This window comes from Sinocyclocheilus anshuiensis, unplaced genomic scaffold, assembly GCF_001515605.1.
Source record: "Sinocyclocheilus anshuiensis isolate Anshui unplaced genomic scaffold, SAMN03320099.WGS_v1.1 scaffold1291, whole genome shotgun sequence".
NCBI classification, from domain to species: Eukaryota; Metazoa; Chordata; class Actinopteri; order Cypriniformes; family Cyprinidae; genus Sinocyclocheilus; species Sinocyclocheilus anshuiensis.
Window position 1 is genome coordinate 454,846 of NW_015540928.1, and position 21,458 is coordinate 476,303.

Here is a 21,458-nt window from a genome sequence, read left to right on the forward strand (position 1 = left end):
TATGTAAGATTTTTTTATTAAAATATCCAAAAACCACTAGAACAGTGTTATATATTTTGCTGACTTGTGTACTTACATTATCCCAAATGTTTCGAAGAATGTTTAAATCCAGAGAAATAGCCATTTTAAATAGTGGCTCGTCCCTGGTCATTGCGTCACCGGCCAATCACGTCGTATACCCTCGATTTCCGGTTTTGTTTTGTAGAAAACATGTAAACACCAAAGACGCTTTAATATGTTGTGTGTTTTAATAGACCGGTGACGACCGCACAGAGTAGCATTATAACAGAACTTTCAAACGTATCTAGTATGATAAAACAGCGCTGCTTTTTTCCCCCACATACGCACGACCGGAAGGAGCGGAAGCGGTTGACTGTGGCATAATAAAAGCTCCGCTGCTTTCGAGCCGTGTGTCGCGCTCGTTCAGCGGCCTCGTTTCGCTTCGACGGCTTTTAGCCTCACCCTGCTTCATTCTCCTACGTTAACAAATCATTAGCTCATCCATGAACATGATTTCTGCCCGAGTCCCGTCGGATTACATCGGCTGTGGGGATGAAGACAACAACTCCCATGATTTCACACTCAGTCACAGCATCATCAAACTACGCCTTGGTCTATTTGTTTATTTTGAATACGCGCCCTCTAGCGGCAAAAATTACATATTGTGCCTTTAAAGTAACTACTTTTTAATGTAAAGTACTTGATTATAATTTTAACAGTGTGTTATACAAGATTACATTTAAAAGCAATATATTTTAAATGGACTAAATTGAAACTTTCTCATTACAGATGTGTAATTACAAATATTTTTAACTACATGACCCAGAAAAACTTTGACTGTTTTTATCACAGTGACTTTTAAACAATCTTTTATAGAATTGCGCTCAATCTGCTCTTTTTGAGTGGAATTTTATAAAATGTTTGTTTTTATAATATTGTATTCATGATCTGTTGTTGAATGTTCCACTTGTGTCTGCCATGTAATGGCCAATAAAGCTGAGATGGTGATAAATTTAAGTATGACATACATGTTTAAATAGATATGACATTACAGTGTATTTTAGTTTTTGAAATGCTTGTCAGTACATTCAATACACTTTAACCATATTTCATGAGACAACAGAAATAATAATGAGATTACATACAAAGTCCTCCCTGAGTGGGTCAGCCCTTGTAAGCCCTTTAAAGTTCAGCTAATTGCGTTTCATATCATTTAAAATTATAATACATTTATATTTAATTGCAATTAAGTGTCTTGAAAACTTTGTCTGCACTTATATAATATTTAAGCATATTAAGTAATATTTCCATAATACATACTCTTTTTAGAAGTATGCTAAAGTGTACTTTTGAAACTTACAAGCTGTTTATTTCTCAACCCTGAATCATCCAGGCAGTATTTTAATGAACCGAGGTTTACACCATGGGTTTCCCTCACTGTGCATGGATTTATGGATAGTCCTGTGTCGTGGGGAGCCACAGAGCATGGATTCCTCAAAGGTGGTGAAAACTTCTACAATTTAGTTTGCTTCAAGAATCAGGACTACTGGTTACACATGGCTACCGGAGCTCAAGATGGCTGCCCACCCTAAAACAATGGACATTTGACGGGGTTTTTTTTTTCATGTGACTTTGTTATAATGTGAAATACAAATATAAAATGTATGCCGTTGTTTCAAGTTTTTTATTAAAATTAAATTATAAGAGGACAGGAGTAAGTAAAAAAATTTATATAATATCAATTTATTTGGACCAGTCATTTTCACAGCTGTTACATGATCAGAAACCTAAAAATAATTTTTACAGATTGTACAATTTATGGCATTTAGTACATCAACTATAAGAAATAAGCCTTGCCATTATATTTATATATATAATCTAATTTGGCCAGCATTTGAAACTAAATGCAGATCACATATGTACAGCTAAGCCTAAAGTCAGAAAATGCTGACTTTTGTCAGTGAAGTGACTGGAACAAAGTTATTTTTTCCTCAGGTATAGAGTCAGCAATGTTTTACATCAAACTACAACACCCTGTATACAGAATTCAAAAGACATCCATAATAGAGAGAGGGTTGGGCTCAAATAATGTCTCTCAAAAAAAACCCATTTCAGATATTGCAAAGCTGCATTAAGAAAATTAGGATGTGTTTCTGGTTTTTGTCTTTTAGGGTTATTAACTGATATTGAATGTTAATTGTCACAAATCGAACTAGTTCACTGACATCAGTTTATTTCTCAAATTAAAATAACTGAACAGAAGCATTCAATAAGTATAATAGAAAGAATCGAAACAATTCTATTTCCACAATCATAAATATAATTTCGTAAACAAGAATTCATTTTACAAAACCATTTGGGAAGGGAAAAACATACACAACCATCCGTTAATCCATGTTAAGGAACCACTTCAGCAAACTATCTATGATCAATAAATACTGGATACAATTAAAAACATATATTAGTTTCACATTTTATTGCTGGGGCTGAGCTGATGAATTTTTTCCTGTAAAGTATTTGTAAAACAGACCAATTACAAGCAAAACGTTTGGAGCCGAGTAAGAAATAGTGCATAGATGTCTGTACCAGAAGCATGTAGCATTAGGTTTTGAAAATAACTACGATTTGAACAGGACGCTTCATTGCTAAAAAAATCTAAATATGGATGTTGAGAAGTAGGACTTTAGGACGGGGGGGACATTTTTTTTGTGGACAGTCTCAACCCATTTTCTGACTCCAACCCCACCCATGTTATAAAAAATTGTAATGAAAGAACGCCATTCTATTTAATAACAGTGCATACTAGCTAGTCGCTACAGATGTTTGGGGTGGATTTCAGTAGGATCTTCCCTTAGAGATGGCTGTTTAATCTCCAGGGCTCTTCTGGTGACACAGCAGTCCAATCTGTTTGAACCAGCAGAAAAAAAAGGATGCAGATTTAAAACGCCAGCATCCTTTATTGACTCATGAGGGACACACCCCATTCAATTTCATAATGTCATAAGTTATTAAATTAGAAATACTGTGTCAACAACATTTACATCAAAATTATTTGGTGGTATGTTACTCCAAAGCAAACAGTTTGTACGCCAAGAACATACAAATGTATGAAAAATAAAAAATTAAGCCAGCAAAACGTATAAAATTGAACTTTGATACAAATAACTGTTAATTCCCACTAAGCCAGCACCTTACAAATCCACATGTACTTAAGTATTCATTTTGTTCACTTGATCGTTATTATGCAAGTCGGAAATTCAATGTGCTTTTCCTTTAATGCATTAGTAGCTTTAAAGTCTATATAACAGCACTGATGCTAAATGGTGTCATTTTTGTTGGCTTCAGTGTCTGCTCTTCTTGATTTAACTGTATCCATTCATAAAAATGACTTTAAAGGGCTGGATATAAATGCCAGCAAGAGGTGAACGAGGCTTGAGACGCCTTATAGTTGCTGAATAAAAAAGTACCTACTGAAAAAAAGCCTGCTACCAACTAAAGACTTGATTCTAATTACAATCTGTTAGTGTAGCGATAACCAAACCAAGACAAGCGCAAAATTCTACTTCAAGTCTCATGCATCCCTTTCTTAAATTACACTATTATCCATCTTTTCTCAATCTGTCTGCAATAGGTGGTGCTTCAAAAAGTAGCCCAAATCCGTAATACCTCTATGACAAAGAATTTCATTACTTTAGTCCTGATACAAGAGATTGAGCAGAAAGATGACAGGAATTTACATATATCAAGGCATTTTGTCCTTCTGCACAGTGCAAGATTTATCACAAACTTTGCATTAAAGTCATTATCAAGTGTTTCTGCAGTCTGAAGAAAAGGAAATACGTCCTGGACGAAGATGAAGTGCGGGTTTGACCACGCCAGTCTTTCTCTGTTAGAGAGTTCCATCATAATCCTACTAAAAAAGTAACCACTGGCAAACCTTGTTTAAATAACATCAGGCACTTGAGGATGGAGGTCGTGACACCCGTAGGACATTTAACTGACTTAGAATTCATCGATTTTCTTCTGGAGATATTTGAGTATGGAGTCCATTCCCTGAGGAGAGCCCCAGACCCTCTTAAGTGCCTCACATTCCCTCTCGTTGGCCTGCTCCAGGGCGGCTCGGTTAATGTTCCTCACCAGTGCTTTGGACTCGCGTAGAACCTTCAGTGTTTCCGGCAGCATCACCATGACAAATAAAATGAGGGGAACAAAATAAGGAAGAAAAGGAAAAGAAGGCACATATGATTTATGGATGTGGATGCATTGTGAATTTGTTCAGAAGTGAACTGTTATCTGCAACTGCATTTTAACAAAAAAAAATAAATACATGATGTACTAATATTTCAAAATCTTCACAGGTCTAAGAGAAGGGTTTAAAAGACTGTAAAAACAGCAGAAGTGTCACAGTTAAGGATTAAGCTTATTTCCAATGTATTCTAGAAAGACTTTGAGGATCAAATGCACATGACCTACAATGAGAGGTCATTAAAGAAAAAAACACAGTATGAAAGGTGGAGGGTAATGTGTAGGATGTATGCGTTAAGAAAATGTGACAAAAACGAACAAACAAATGAAAAGATGACTTACAACTGAATTACAAGATACTAGCTCCTTAATGCGGGCCATGACTTCCTGTGTGAAGGTCCCTGGCCACAGAACCTGGGACACGAGTCCTTTGGCACAAGCCTCCTGAGCTGTCAACTTCCTCCCACTCAGTAGCATTTCATTAGCCTATATTGACAGGAGAGAAACAAGAAATCAGAATGAAGAGGTGATGAGAAAAAAAAACTACACACTGATGCACTGCACATGTCTCACCTCTCTTTAGTCCAATATTACCGACTCTCTTTCTTATGTATTAGTCATTTAGAACTTAATTTTTATTCTTACACAAGTTATCCACGTTTTCTCCTTAATAACTGTGTTTATTTTGTTTTCCATAGTTTAAGTACACAGTTTCTTTGTAGGCAGCTAACGTGAATATTTTGCCAATATGAATGTACAGCTACTTGTCATGCAAATAAAGTGCATTAAAACTGAAGCAAAGCAGAAGGTAAATATACACAAGATAAACGAACTAAAGGGGATGATGTGGTCATCAGAAAACTTGAAAATAGCAAATTACTTAATGTCTTTATAATATTATGCTTACTTATATATATACATATATATATATATGTTTTAATGCCTACATGAATAGATACCCATCAAACATTTAGAATAATTAAGATTTTTGAAATGTATTGACAGAAATCCCTTATGCTCACCAAGGCTGCATTTATTTTCTCAAAAATACAGTAAAAACTGTAATATTGTGAAATATTGAGTGGGTTGCACCAATAAGGATTAATCTTAAATCTAGATTAAATCAAGGTTTATCTAATAATTCTGTTGCAAACTTTAAACCTAAAATAAGCAGGTTAAAAATAATCATTGCTGGATTTGCGGGGGCAGTCGTGGCCTAATGGTTAGAGAGTTGGACTTGTAACCCAAAGGTCACGGGTTCGAGTCTCAGGTCCGGCAGGGATTGTAGGTGGGGGGAGTGAATGACCAGCTCTCTCTTCCACCCTCAATACCATGACTGAGGTGAGAGTGTGTAGTGTGTTCACTACTGTGTGTGTGCACTTGGATGGGTAAATGCAGAGCACAAATTCCGAGTATGGGTCACCATACTTGGCCACACGTCACTTCAGTTTTTATTTAATTTAAGATAGATTAACTTTAATCCTGACGCTCCATAACTTTAAACTCAGATTTAAATCTCAATTAGGGATTACATTTAAACTTAAATTAAATTAAAGGGATTAAATTTAAAAAAGCAGGTTTAAATAAAATAAAGTGCATCTTGGTGTCGGACAAATGCCTCAATGTTTTCATTACCTGCTTGATTAGCTGTTTGTTCTAACAGTCTCTCTGCGTAGCAGTTTATACATATGCCTCAGATTTTACCTTACAAGTTTCTTACCTTTAACATCAAGAGCTACTTTTGTCAGAAAGTTTTTTAACAGTATAAATGTATCTTTTGTTAACATTAAAAATGTATTTACTGTCACACTTATCAATTTTACGCATCATTGCTAAATAATTATTTTTTTTTTCTTTATATATATATATATATATATATATACACATTTTAAAATATATTAAAATAGTAAAAGACATTTTGAATTGTAGTAATATTTCCCAAATAATACAGTTTTACTGTATTTTTGAACAAATAAATACATCCTCTAAGCATAAGAGACTTCTATATATATATATATATATATATATATACAAACTAGTGCTGTCAAAATTAGAGTTAACGCAGGCGATAATTTTTTTTCAGTCTAACGCGCTAAAAATATTTAACGCATTTAGACACAGAACGTCTTTACGACCACATCAAACGGGATATTTTCAGATGTGCACTCAAAATTCACCTCAGCGCCAGGCGCGAGTCAAACGAGTGCAGAAAAGGTACAGGTGACGAGGAGCTTCAATAGAACAAATGCGGTCAGATGAGATGTTGTCAGGCCATATGTCAGTAAAAATTTATTTTCCTGTCCTGTCAGCTGTTATACTGTGCTCTTAGCACGTGCTCTTCAATTGCTCGCTCAAATGAGGCGGTGCGCGCTGTAGCCGGTATCATTTTATATTAAAGCACAAATGAAACTACGAGCATGCAATGTTGTAGTTATGTCATCAGTTAAGTCACGAAGTTACCAAAAAGACAATTAAACCTGCCTTAAAATGGAACATACATGTAAATATTTGTTATATATGAGTCACATTAAAGAACATATCTCTGAAATGCAGTGGTTTTCAAAACTCCCTCACCTAACACACCCGATTCAACTCATCAGCTCATTAGAGACTTTAAGACCTGAAGTGAGGCAGAAAAGTTAAAGAGTTGTGAAAAAATACGATGTGTGTCAGATCAGCAGCGGCAGCTCTTAAAGCAACCAAAATAACCTAATAACCCAGCTGCTGTGATGTCTGTTAATCAAAGAACAAATTAAAAAAGAGGAAATCAATCACTTTTGTAGCTTTAAGGATTCATCTATATTTTGAATTTAGTGTTTGATAACTTTATTCAATTTCTGTACATTTCCTTCTTGCTGAAGGGCACAGGTAAATATGACATTTATTGTAATGGGTTTATGTGAAGATTGTTTTAAGTTCACTTAAATTAGAAGTTATTTTTTTTTAAGTCTAATAAATGTTAAAATTGATAGCTCTCAATTATACTGTATTGTTGAATGGCTTTAGTCAATGGTTAAATATTAGGGGGAAAAAATTTCATAGACATCAGTAGTATTGGTATCAGTGATACTCTCCTTAAATCATAAAAAATATGCCATTAAACAAATATTAAAATTGTTTCTACAATAATTAGAAAATTGAATGTGAAATTATTGCAATATAAAAGTACATTTAAAAACTTTAATGTTAGGTGGGATTAATCACGATTAATTTCAGAATTTTTTTTAATTAGATTAATTACATAAATCTTTTTTTAAATCGATTGACAGCACTAATACAAACCCATAAATGTCCTGGAAGTAAATAATTAATTAAGAAGTTAGAGTTAAGAGTTATTATTAAGAATATTAAAGTGTAAGAAATAAAAAAAACTAACAACAAAAAGTCATTCATGCAGAGGCACACTATTGATGTACTCACAGAGGCGACTCCCATGATGAGAGGGAATGTTACAGAGGAGCAGGCGTCTGGGGTTTGGCCAAAGATTGTGTAAGGAGTCTGGAACCAAGCCTTCTCATTGGCCCAGATGACATCACACAGGGGCAAGATAGAAGCTCCAAGCCCAATAGCAGGCCCATTCACTGCAGCAATGATGGGCTTCTTGAACTGGATGAATGTGTTGACGAAAGTTCTGAAGACAACACAAAACACATTGGTTTATATATAGCTACTATTACAAAACAGTTCACTGAAATATGGTGGTAAAATAGCTGTCAAAATATTTATAGTCTCAATCATTTTTTACCTGATTGTCTCTGCCATTTTGATGCTTTCTTTTTTCCTATCATCCGTGAGCTGCCTAATAAAGTAGATGAAGTCGAGGCCAAAGCAGAAGACATTTCCCACAGCGCTCAATAGAACAAGTTTACTGTCATCAGCTGCAGCTGTGGCCATGGCACTCTGAACCTCTTTCATTACCTGAAAACCATTTGAATGACGTTATATCAGTTCAGAGTGAGGTGGGTGGAAAGACCAATAACAGAATGAGTAATTTCATATATGATGGAAATCTAGTTACAAGTCAGAATGCAGATAGATGCATCAAAACAAACTGACTTCCATTACATGCGCCTTTCTTCGTCACAGTCTGGAAATAACACTATGGGCCATATTTTAATGATCTAAGCGCATGGTCTAAAGCGCACGGCGCAAGTGCACCTAGCCCTGTTGAAAAAACCAGCATATGCTGGTTAGGTATGTTTTGAAGCATGACTGCTGGTTTGAGCTGGTCCTTAGCTGGTCATGAGCTGGTTTAAGCTGGTCATATGCTGGTCCCGCTCAGCTAAGGACCAGCTTAAACCAGCTCAAACCAGCAGTCATGCTTCAAAACATAACTAACCAGCATATGCTGGTTTTTTTCAACAGGTAGGGTGTGTCCGAATCCACTTTTGCTAGTTTAACGACGGGAAAAACGGTCGGCGCGCCGTGTACATGGTCCAAAAGGGTTGTACCTATTCTCTTAATGAGTCATGGGTGTGTTTTGGACGTAACGCGAAATAAACCAATCAGAGTCTCATCTCCCATTCCCTTTAAAAGGCAGTTGTGCTCGCGCCATGGCGGATTAGCTATTTGTCAAATTTGCAAGAGCAAAGACTGAACGCTTCTCCAGAGAGGAAAGGTTAAAGCAGACCATCTACAGGGCACAATAATAATCTTTTACATTGTAATCTTTCATTTTTAATATTTGGCATGTTTGTGCACTGCTTCGCGTCCCTGTGTGTGTAATAAGCAGAGTGCACGCGCATTGTTCACCCACCTATAGGCACATATTACTAACACGCTCTTTAATTAACAAAAAATAAAAAATATCGCGCCATTGATTTTAGACCAGGTTTCAGTTGGTCAAAGGCGCAGTCTATTTCAGTTGCCTCAAAATATCAATGAGCCAACAATGCACCTGAACACACCTCGTTTTAAGACCAGCACGCCCATGGGCGCACAAATGGGCGCAAACGCATTTGCTATTTAAACAACGTTGCACAGGACATGTATATGATAACTGCATTGGGCTAAAACTAGCAAAAAACACTTGCGTCACGCCTGGCGCTGCACTGGGCCCTATATGTTTACTGTATGGCATCAGATTTTTTTTTTATTTCTACCATCGTACCACCTGGCCTTAATTCAGAGGATGAGGTGTCAAACTATAAAAAGCAATGAGTGAAATGTCAGGATACTTAAAAATAGTAAAAACTATTTTTGTGCATTTTAAACTGAAAGTCAAATCAACGGGAGTTATTTCTAACATGCAATATATTTAGACTTACATCAGGATTCAGCGAGTTGTTCTCAGAGGTCTTTGTAGAAAACAGAATGTGTGTAAAACCATCTTGTTTCTTAACTACAATGTCCCTGTAGCGGTAAGCACTCTCAGTTTGACGAACACTGAAGCGCAGACGCTTGTCAAAAGTTGCACGGTCCTCAAAACGCCTTTTGCCTGTCAGTCCTGAGCTGCTCATCACGCCTGCTGCACCACTCTGTGTAATGGCTGTTCCATTTGCAGACGAGGCCTCCATGAGGATAGTCACTCCTATGAAACAACATCAAAAGCATAAATTAATAAATAAAATATTATAGAAATAAAATATAGAAATATTATAGTAGTACTAAGGTCCCACTTTATATTAAGTGGCCCTAATACCTGTGTACTTACATAGTAACTAGATGTGTACGTAGTATGTAACCACAGTGTAAGTACACATTGGTACATAGTATCTAGAGCTGTAATATTTCTGTATCTACACACATGTAACAACCCTCCGAATGGTTTGTGTAAGTACAAATGTGTAACAGGACATATATAACTACATTTTGTAACAACAATATGTATAAGAGTAACTGGAACCATTTGATCCAGGGGGTGGAGATGGGTAGGTTTAGGGGTGGAAATGGGATCCAGGGGGTGGAAATGGGTAGGTTTAGGGATATGTAAATTGGGAGGAGTTGGATCTCAAGTTGGAGTTGGTGCACCACTGTAATACCAGTGTACCTACATGGTAACTCCTCAGGAACTGTCCACTTAATATAAAGTGTAACATTCTGGATACCAACCACAATTTATATGTAAAGCCTAACTTACTGGCCGCTGCTGTGTAACATCAGAGTAATTACATGGTAAATCCATAGGAATTGTTTAATATTTAATATAACTTAATATAAAGTGTAACACTTTCTTTACCAAAAAGTGCTGTTAGTCCTGTTACACATTTGTACTTTCAATACCAAAAAGTTGTTACCAATGTCCTGTTACACATTTGTATTTACACATACCATTCAGTGGGTTGTTACATATGTGTAGTTACACAAACATTACAGCTGTAGATACTATGTACCAATGTGTACTTACACTGTGGTTACATACTATGTACACATCTAGTTACTATGTAAGTACACAGGTATTAGGGCCACTAAATATAAAGTGGGACCCTAACGATTAATAAGCAGCAAATTAGGAATTTATTGAGGGAAAAGTCATAGTTAATAGTGAATAAGTGTTCCCTATTCTAATGTGTTACCACACATCATATGTAAATGATTATTTTAATATGTAAATATTTATGTATTTGAAAATATTTTGTTATTAGTTTAATTTATCTGAATCTACACTATTGTTTAAAAAATGTTGGGGTCAGTAAGATTGCATTATGCATTATAGAAGGCATTAAACTGATCAAAAGTGACAACAAAGACATTTATAATATTACAAAAGATTTCTATTTCAAATAGATGCTGTTCTTTCAAACTTCATATTCAAAGAATTCTGAAAAAAAAAAATGTATCACAGTTTCCACAAAAATATTAATCGGCACAACTGTTTTCAACATTGATAAGAATGTTTTTAAAGAACCAATCAGCATATATTAGAATGATTTCTGAAGGATCATGTGACACTGAAGACTGGAGTAATGATGCTGATTCAGCTTTACCATCACAGGAATAAATTACATTTTCAAATATATTAAAAAAGTAAAGTTATTTTAAATTGCAATAATATTTCAAAGTACAACTGAGTTAATGTATTCTGATCAAATACAGTAAATGCATTCTTGGTGAGCATGAAAGACTTCATTCGTAGACATAAAAAAAATCTCACCAACCCCAAACTTTTGAACAGTTGTGTATATTATGGATGTAAAAACATGGCCTTAAATTAATCCATTTTAGTCCAAGTCATCTGCATATGAAAAGGCTGCACAAGTATCAAAACAAATTATTACAATCGTTACCAGTTACATCTAGACTACATTTTATAAGTTGCATAAATATCAGGGTGTGATTATTTCCTTCTGTTATACAAAGAGTAAAATCAAGATTATTGTAAGTTAATTTTGATGGAAAACTAGCATCTTCATATTCAAGATAACCGATAACTGAGTATACAGCTTTTGAAACAACTCCAGAAAGTACCCTCAAAAATACTTGATGTTCTGCAGCAACACATTTGCTTTCATTTATCAAGTGCTTGTTTATTAGCGTTTATTGTGTTGTTCCATGACTGAAAACACACAATCCATGAAATTATACGAGCATGGCTGAAACAAACTAATTTAGTGGAGCTTCCAGGCCTGGAACTGAAACCCTCTCTACTAAACCTCATAAGAATGCATTATAATGTTCTCAGTATAGGTCAAGATGACTCTACCTTTCCCGTTTAACGTGCGGACGGCAGCGGGGGTAATGGGAATCTGCGGTGGTGGAAGGGTCGTTTGCGTCCTGGGCCTCGTGCCCATACGAGCCCGCTCCTCTCCCGGTACACGTACAGCTCCGGCGGGTTTCTCCAGCAAGGCCACTTCAGGGGGCACAGCATCTGGCTCTTGGCCTCCCTGCTCCAGACTGTGCGCCGCCTCACTGGGAGACTCCTCTGTGTCAGTGCGGCTGTTCATTGGGCTCTTTGGCACTAGGATTTTGATGCCAGATTTAGCCAGGTCCATACTACGCAGCAGCTCGCTCACAGTGGGAGCAGCTGTCGCCGCTGCCGTCGGAGCCGTGTCAGTGACTGTGCTCATAACGGCAGTGCTGCTGCCGATGCTACTCATGCCAGCCGAATGCTTACTCTTCTGCTGCTGCGCATCGCTGTTGTGTGGTGAATGTTGTGCTGGCTGAAGACGTTTTGTGGAGGGTGTGCTCGGGGTGGGTGGAGAGGTCTTCGCTGTGTTAGGACTCGCTGAGGACTGCTGAGGCCTACTGATTTGTTTGCGGGCGTTGATACTAGTGTTGCCTCCGGCTGTGCTGGGAGAGCTGCGTGTGGAACGGAGTAAAGTTCCGTCTTTCTGCTTCTCGCTGCGTTGCCGATTAAATTCATGGATGAACTCGACACAGCTGGACAGGTGATTCTCCGGCTCCCAGGTGTCTCCCTCAAAGCCGTAGCCTCTCCAGCGGACCAGGTATTCAGTCTTGCCCTTTTTGTTCTTACGTTTGCCTACTATTCTCTCCACCTAAAGAGGGGCATGCAGATAAAGCATGGTTTAGTGAAATTTATGTAAAACAATATGTTGGAAAGATTGAAAGAAAAGCATTTACTAGTAAAAGTTAGCTTATTATGAAGGAAATGGCCATTTCTATCAATATACTTTTTACTTTTATTTATTTATTTATTTTTTAAAAACCAATAGAGGTACAAAATTCATATTTTTTATTGTAGCAATTGTTATATATGCTAGATAAATGAAAAGTAGGTAGTTGTAAACACATCAAATGTCTGTATCGCCCCTTAAAGGGTCATGAAACCACAGTTTTAAAAAATGCTAAAAAGTGGGCGTGGTGCGCAGCGGAGCGGAGGAGGGGGAAGAGGGGAGACAGACAACACACACACAGCTTAGCGTTCTGACAGTTTCATTTCGCTCCCATTGAGTTAAAAACACAAATAAATGCACAGCCATTTGCACTCTGCATCGAAAACATTTATATGAACGCGCTGTTGCACCTCTGAGAACTTTTAAGGCTTATTCTGTGGCGTTTAGGCTATATAAGCCTTTTGACAGGTTGTGTCACAGAGCTGTAAAAACGGTTATGCTCACCAAGTGAATGAATCGCATTTGTACCGAACTCTTATTACAAAGCAAAAACAAACACTCTTCTTCGATCCATGAACGTTTCTCTCAGTTAATGTGCAGCGATGTCATCTCAGTCTGAAACTTCTGTCATAGCAAATCAACACATGCTGTTGTGAATAATTAAGCAAAGCATCTTCTCATAGGATAAGAACACGCAGTCTCATGAATAATATAATAGACACCAACGCGTCATCGATGTACTATAGTCCATTGCCACGTCACAAATTGTGACGTCAACACAATGTAGATTTTAAACCCGGAAGATGAAAATAGCGCAAAAAAGCTTAAAATTAACCAGTTTTCTCCAACAGTCCCCACCTCACCTTATTACACTTGTGGTGTTCCCAGTCAAAAATGACCGGCCAACAAAAAAATGTATTGTCATGCTATATTGCTACCAAAAATTTTCTAATTACTAATTGAAAGGAAACAAGTTGACAAACAATTCAATTCAAGATTTGGTGACAACTTTTTTTAAACAAATTTAAAAGGCTGATCTTTCCTTCTTTTTTGTTTTTTTAATGGAAACACTAAATTAGGTAAAGGTTTTTCAGCACAGCATAAAGGTTAAAGAAATAGCTCACCCAAAACCAAAAATTCTGTCATCAATTACCCTCATGTCATTCCAAACCTGTAACCTACTTTTGTTTTTATATACGAGAAATTCTGGGAGATTTTTTGTATAATGTGGTTACAATGAAAGGCAACTGGAGGTTTCAAGCTTCACGAAATGGAAGCAAAAGCCAAATTAAAGCATCATAAAAGTGGTGACAGAACTTATTAAAAATAATAAGCAATGTTTTCAGAAGCCATATGATATCTTTTTGTGACGAATAGACTAGGGATGGGCATTTTCAAAAATATTGTATTTGAATATTTGGGCTCATAAAAAAAAAGAATATTCGAATATTAATTTATTTAAATTAGGTTTAACAAGAAAGATATAATTTTTTAATAATCAAGTTTTTGTCACCATTTCTGAACAAGCTTATGATTAGACATTATAAGCAACAATGTTCTACAACAACGGTACATTATATCTCAAGGTTTTCTTTTAGTTTAAAACGTTTGTAAACAAAAAAATAAGTATATAATGAACAAAAGCATTCAAGCTCAAGCAGAGCAAACGAAAAAAATAAAGCAGACCGTTCCAATTACAGTACAGAACATACATACAGTCGAGTCGACCTATGTTTATCATGTTTATATTGTCTCACTCACATCATTTTAATGTTGAGAAAAACAATAATATCCACATGAAAGTTGGCTCCTCAGTCTGATAACAATAAGAACACATGCCGCAAAGACGTTCCAGACACAAAGATAACAGTGTGCTAAGCAAAGTTTATTTTTATCGCTTTGTGTTTTCTGTTCTTAAAGCACTCTCCCTCCAGGAAACTTAAAGGAAGCATATGTCTCGAGTAGTGCTGGGCGGTATGACCAAAAATGTATATCACGGTATTTTTCAAAATTATTCCGGTTTCACGGTACATGGCGGTATTTTTTTTTCATGCACGACCGGGTGTTAACCATATTTTCTACTGATCTTTGGATTTCATGTGATTTCTCATTGTGGTGGTCGTGGTATTATGATAAATCAGTTTCACTGATTTATTTGATCAAAATTAATTCCATTTTGTAAGATCATTCTTGTGAGATAATTTTGATCAAAGTAATTCCAAGCATCGCGAGACAGACAATGACATTCTGTGATCAAATACAATCAATTTGTTAACACTCTCCACAGTGCAAACCAGTGCATTTAGTTATGACTGACTTTTAGTTTGCATGCATTTACAGCCAGCAAAGCAACACATAGTAAAATTCGAATAGTGTTTTTATTTTTCGAATAATAATTACAGATCGAATATTCGACTATTTGTGCATACCCCTAGAATAGACCAAACCTTTAGCTGTTATTCACTGATTATCCTCCTCTCTAAGGAGAGGTTAACTTTAGTTAGGTGCAACAAGAATGGACAGAGAGTAGAAATTCATGCACAAATGAACTAAATCATGGAAACATTAACAAATCATGGTTTTGTGAACCTGATCAACCAATTAATTGAAAGAGCTAAAGCAGATTTCCAGTTAAGAATGTGAGAAAGGTGAGTAAATGATGACAGAAGTGTAATTTTACCAGGCTGATGTCTCAGTCCAAGGCTATATTTCCTGTTAAGTTCCTCGTGATATTACAGTAATTGGGATGATCTGCAGTAATAACAAGACTATATGTTGGATTGAATAGGAGCTCCTAACTTGGCGGTTTCATGACAATAATCTGACTGTGAATGTCAACGTGACAAAAAGACTCTTTGTGGACTTCAGGAAACCCAGAGAGTGTAACTCCTCAATCAACATCAATGGCACTATACACAGGAAAGTGTCGGCTGCTTCAGGTTCCTTGGCATGCAAATATCTGCTGGCCTGGTTTGGTCTCACAATACTGTAGCTAATCTGAAGGAGGCACAAAAACGTGTACTTTCTGAGGTGCATGAAGAAATCATCATCTTATCACTTCTCATTTACTTCTATCACAGCATCAGATAAATTATTTGTGTAGTACTATCAAACACAACTAAGATGGCAAAGGCTTTGTAAATGTACACACAACTCAATCCAGTAGTAAACCCAAACAATCATCAAAGGCCCTTTCCATTCCATTCATAAGATATTTAGCCTCTTACCTTGAATCAAGCAGTACTGGACTGTTAGTTACCCCCCCAAATAAAGACTGAATCATTTGTTCACCCTCTTGTTGTTGCAAACCTGTATGACTTTCCTTCTTCTGTTGACTATAAAAGAGGACATATATTTTCTCCATACAATGAAAGTTAACCATTGTTGTTTTGGACCCCACTGACTTTCATTGTATGGACAGTTCAAACATTCTTTTATTTTTGAGTGAATTATCCCATCAAGGCTTTTCCACTGCTGTACAACTTGACAAACTACAACCAGTACACCTTTTTTCCATTGTGTAGCTCCATCCACAATTACTCAGACTATATTACTCTTCCTACTGAATATTTATACATCATATATAATCATTCAAAGTAAGGGTTGGAATAAGAACGAGTTCTTATTCTGAACAGGTTCTCATGGGAAAAAACACCAGAGTCAAATGAATTTCATGACGTTTAAGATGTCCAGAAAGGGGAACTGTTAAGCCCAATTTATACTTCTGCGTCGGACCTACGCCGTAGGCTATGCGTCAGTTTTCATTTATACTTCTGCGTCGTTGTCCGCGTCGACGTGCAGTACACATGCAAACCGCTAGTCTGCAGTGTCCACGGGCATGTTGCTGGTGTAACCCGCAGTACCACGGCAAAAGCCGAAGAAGAAGCGGCTCGTCGGAGAAGCATTATAGCCGTGATGGTGGCAAATAAATATCAAATCATTAAATCATTAATTAAAACTACAAAAAAGAGACAACAACGGAACAGGAGAAGATGGCATACTTTCAATCTTTACATGGACTTGCACCACGGCAGATCAACATTGTTTGTTGCGGACAACTACTGATGTATAATGCTATGTAGTATAATAAATGATAAGACACTTGTTCTTTGCTTTGTTTTATTTTATATAAGAAGGTGTAACATTAAAATATATTAAAGTGCACATAAACACACAAAACTCAAGTACATATGGAGGGAGGGGTTCTTGCAGACCAATCACAGCGCTTGCGGTCTGCGTAGAATTGACGCGCTGTTAGATTTTTGGAGAGGTGCAGGTCAGGCTACGGCGTATGGGTGTGCGTCTATGCGTAAGCCATGGCGTAGGTCCGACGCAGAAGTATAAATCAGCCTTTAGTCTGCTAGAACCCCTCCCTCCGTATGCACTTGGGTTTTGTGTGTGTCTATGTGTACTAGGGCTGTGCGATTAATCGAAATCGTAATAAAATCGCGATTTGAGCTTGCGCAATTTCTAAATCGCTTTATAGCACGATTTTCCGCACCCCCGACCTCCCGCAGTATGCTATCCGAACCAATCAGAATGCAGCGCGCCTAAATGGAGCACGAGAACAGAACAGAACAGACCGGGCGGGCATACAACGCCAGGTTCACACACTCCGTCTGTGGTGCATACACATACTGTATACGCACTGCAGATGGGAGTACGTATGAATTTGGCGCAACAAATCTAGTTCAACATCTGAGGCAACGCCACAAAGCCTATGACCAATGCATGGCAAAAAAACTCCCTGGACACAGGATTTATTTATTTTCTTTCTGCCATATGTCTATTCTAGAGACATTTTGTTACACCTTTACTTAGTGATTATTTTGCCTTATGTCTGTTCTAGAGGCATGTTACAGCTTTTTGATAACGCTCTAATTGGTTTTCTTTTAGAAATGTTTCAAATTCACACTGAATGCATTAATGACTGTAATCACATTTTTATGAATTTTTACAAGGCATGTGACAATGCAATACGTGCAACATATTCGTAATGAGACTCATTCATAAATCTGCTGTTGTCAACAAAAAGAAGCACTGAGATCTTCCTGCGTGTTTCCGCCAAAATAAAAGTTGAGAAAAAGCAATAACTCCATAAACATTCATAAATGTTAGTATTGTAATTTTACTGTTGTTCTGTAAAATAAAATAAAAAGTAAGACAATAATAATGATAATAATCATTACAACAGCTCTGTTTTAATACATTAAAATCGTGATTAAAATCGAAATCGCAAAATTTATCAAAGAAATCGAGATAGTTTTTTTTTGTCCATATCACACAGCCCTAATGTGCACTTTAATATATTTGAATGTTACACCTTCTTATATAAAATAAAACAAAGCAAAGAACAAGTGTTTTATCATTTATTATACTACATAGCATTATACGTCAGTAGTTGTCCACGACAAATAATGTTGATCTGCCGTGGTACAAGTCCTTGTGGAGATTGAAAGAATGTCATCTTCTCCTGTTCCGTTGTTGTCTCCTTTTTGTAGTTTTAAATAATGATTTAATTCTTTTAATATTTGATATTTATTTGCCGCCGTCACGGCTATAATGCTTCTCCGACGAGCCGCTTCTTCTTCAGCTTTTGCCGTGGTACTGCGGGTTACACCAGCAACATGCCCGTGGACACTGCTGACTAGCGGTTTGCATGTGTACTGCACGTCGACGCGAACAACGACGCAGAAGTATAAATGAAAACTGACGCATAGCCTATGGCGTAAAGGCTACGCCGTAGGTTCGACGCAGAAGTATAAATCAGCCTTTAATGTGTACATATAACAACTATGAATGTGCACGACTAATTTCACTGACGTTTAAATGGAAATTTTGTAACCGACTAGTCTAAAAGTAAGAAACTAGTGGTCGACCGATATTGTTTTTTTTGACAGCCGATGCCGATATCTTGGAAAGCAGGGTGGCCGATGGCTGATATAATTTTATTTAATATTTAAGAAATTTGAAATCATTTGAAAATGGATTAAAAAATAAATGTGTAAAATAAACATGCTTATACTTTATCAGCATTCAATTCACACGGACCGACCGTCACGCAGAGAACACGCGATCATGCAGGATAAATGCACACTTCACAAGATCTTACAACTGGATTCGACTAAGTTTGCAAGGTTTTTGAAATTAGATGTTCATTATTGTTTGTTATAATACTTTTTTGTATACATTTTAATTGCTTTGTTTAACAGTTCTATCTGATTATTAGACAGACTTCTATCCGTGGACAGAACTGTTAACGACGACAGCGAACAAGAGGAAGAATGTGAGCACTGTGTGCTCAGGTGCTGCCGTTCTCAGCGCCGTCAAAATAAAAGTCCCGCCACGAATGCATCGGCCAAACAGAAAAACTTATCGGCCTTGGCGATATATCGGTCGACCACTATAAGAAACCCTCAGAAGACAATCAGAAACAGTGTGTGTATATACGATCCATTTGAAATACGAACCAAACAGTCAAATAATTCCAGATAATTAATTATTCGAATTGTTCTTATTTTCCAGCAAATGGCTAAAATTTGCAATGTTGATGGTAGTGTTGTCAAAAGTACCAATGTTGGAACTGAAATTTTTAAATTGTGACGATTACAGCATTTCCTGCTAGCATTTTGAGTGGCTCTTAAACAGCTCTGATTGGCCATTGTGTTCACACATTCAACAGATATGTCTGTGATAGGCTACAATGATCATCTCTTCATGCTCTTCACCGAGATCTTACACGGATACACACGGGGGCATTTGAAAGTCACATCTAACAGCGGATCTGTCTATGAGCAGATATATTAGAGATCCGCTGATAGACGTGGCTTTCAGTTTTCAGTGGAAGCGCTCTGTGAAGATCGTGAAGCGATGATCATTGTAGCCAATCACAGACATATCTGTTGAGCATAAGAACACAATGGCCAATCAGAGGTGTTTGAGAATCTACACAACAGTGTTCAAAATACCAGCGAGAAATGCTGGCATCGTCACATTTTTAAAATTTCAGTACCGACGGGTACCGATATCTGTACTTTTGACTAGTGGTCGACTGATATGGGATTTTTAATGGCCGATGCCGATATTGAGAAATCAATCTGGCCGATATAATACATGTAATTACAGTAAATGAGAGACATGCAGAAAATTGGTGAAACGAAATGAACATTTATTATGCATAAATATGTATTAAAACCTAAATTTAAAAAATTTAAACAATTGAGGTAATAATTAGTGTAGCCTTTTTTTTTGCTGAAACATCTACAAAAAATAAATAAAACGTAAACAAATAAAATGTAAACAACAGAGGTAACACTTAAATGAACAAGGTTTAGTGCAGCCTTTCTAACATTCATAATGAACAAATTAATATTCAACATTTATTATGCATAAATATTTATTAAAACCTAAATTAAAAAATGTAAACAATTGAGGTAACAATTAGTGCAGCATTTCCTTTTCTTTTGCTGAAACATCAACAACAACAAAAAATAATAATTTAAATGTAAACAAGTTAACACAAATGAACAAGGTTTAGTGCAGCCTTTCTAACATTCATAATGAACAAATTAATATTCATAAATTAATGTCAAAAATAGTATGAGTAATTCCATGTATTTTATGTTCAAAACCCATAGTTTACCGAGCAACAGGTTGTTTTAATTATAGTATGAGATAGTTGGTTAATAATAAAGATATATGTCTCTGATCTGTTTCGTTTTTCTTGTCTGTTTCGTTGTAAAAATAATACATGCCTGAAGGTGTATAATTACATGCTTGGTTATCAGCATATAGCAGCATTATTTAAGACTGGAACATACGAAAAGGTATACTACATGCGATATTACACCAATCATGGGCAATCAAATACAGTGGATATTCCTGAATAAACATATAAAGGAATTCAAACGCATTATTATTACTTAACATAGAGTTCTCGTGTCGACCCAGCTTTCATTCTGGAGTGCATCGGCTTTTGAGTCCACCGGAAAACAGCGTCTTGTTTAGAAGTACCCGAGAACAACACGCATATCTGAGGAAGAGCCAGTTGCGGAATTTTTGATTGTTTGTGAGGTAAACACGGTTTTATTTTTGTTTGAATTCGTTTATATAACATCTGTGTCTCCCACCGGAGCTGCCGCTGGGCTGCAGATCTGATGTACAGTGCATTTACATTTTTTTCACGTTTTGTTATGTTGCTGCCTTATGTTAAACTGCTTTAAATTAGTTTTTTTCCACAACAATCTACACTCCATACACCATAATTGTCAAGCAAAAAAAGGTTTTTAACATCTTTGCAAATTTATTAAAAATAAAAAAACTAAAAAGATTCCATTGCATAAGTCTGGGACAGTTGAAAGTTAGCTCATGAGCATTCATTTTGCTTGTAGATGTTATTACACTTCAAGTGAAATTAACCTGTGGCAAATTCATTTGAATGGGTATGATTTGGAAAGGCACACACGTCGTAATAAAAGGTCTAACAGCTGATAATGCATATCAGAGCAAAAACCAAGCCCTGAGGTCAAAAGAACTGCCTGTAGAGCTCAGAAACAGGTTTGCGTCAAGCCACACATCTGTGGAAGAGTTTAGAAAAAAATTCTGCTTCATTGAAGGGTCACAGGAGCATGTAGTCTCTGTTACCCTTAATGGAAGAAGTTTGAAACAACCAGGACTCTTCCTAGAGCTGGCCTCCTGGCC

At 36.6% G+C, this 21,458-nt stretch overlaps 2 protein-coding genes across 2 annotated transcripts in view; one reads left to right on the plus strand and one right to left on the minus strand.

The window, feature by feature from the left end:
• LOC107689405 (ribonuclease P protein subunit p40-like) overlaps positions 1 to 1,659 on the plus strand; it is a 5,603-nt gene extending 3,944 nt beyond the window's left edge. The window contains exon 8 of the mRNA XM_016487380.1: positions 1,394 to 1,659. Within this exon, the coding sequence (XP_016342866.1) occupies positions 1,394 to 1,592 (199 nt within the window). The 3' untranslated portion in view covers positions 1,593 to 1,659. The remainder of the gene's footprint in view (positions 1 to 1,393) is intronic.
• Positions 1,660 to 2,464: 805 nt separating this feature from the next.
• The window catches only part of LOC107689409 (chromodomain Y-like protein), a 27,867-nt gene continuing 8,873 nt past the window's right edge, over positions 2,465 to 21,458 (minus strand). The window contains exons 2-7 of the mRNA XM_016487382.1: positions 11,888 to 12,680; positions 9,513 to 9,775; positions 7,991 to 8,163; positions 7,666 to 7,876; positions 4,588 to 4,731; positions 2,465 to 4,161 (exon numbers count right to left, since the gene is read on the minus strand). Of these exons, the coding sequence (XP_016342868.1) occupies positions 4,003 to 4,161; positions 4,588 to 4,731; positions 7,666 to 7,876; positions 7,991 to 8,163; positions 9,513 to 9,775; positions 11,888 to 12,680 (1,743 nt within the window). The 3' untranslated portion in view covers positions 2,465 to 4,002. The remainder of the gene's footprint in view (positions 4,162 to 4,587; positions 4,732 to 7,665; positions 7,877 to 7,990; positions 8,164 to 9,512; positions 9,776 to 11,887; positions 12,681 to 21,458) is intronic.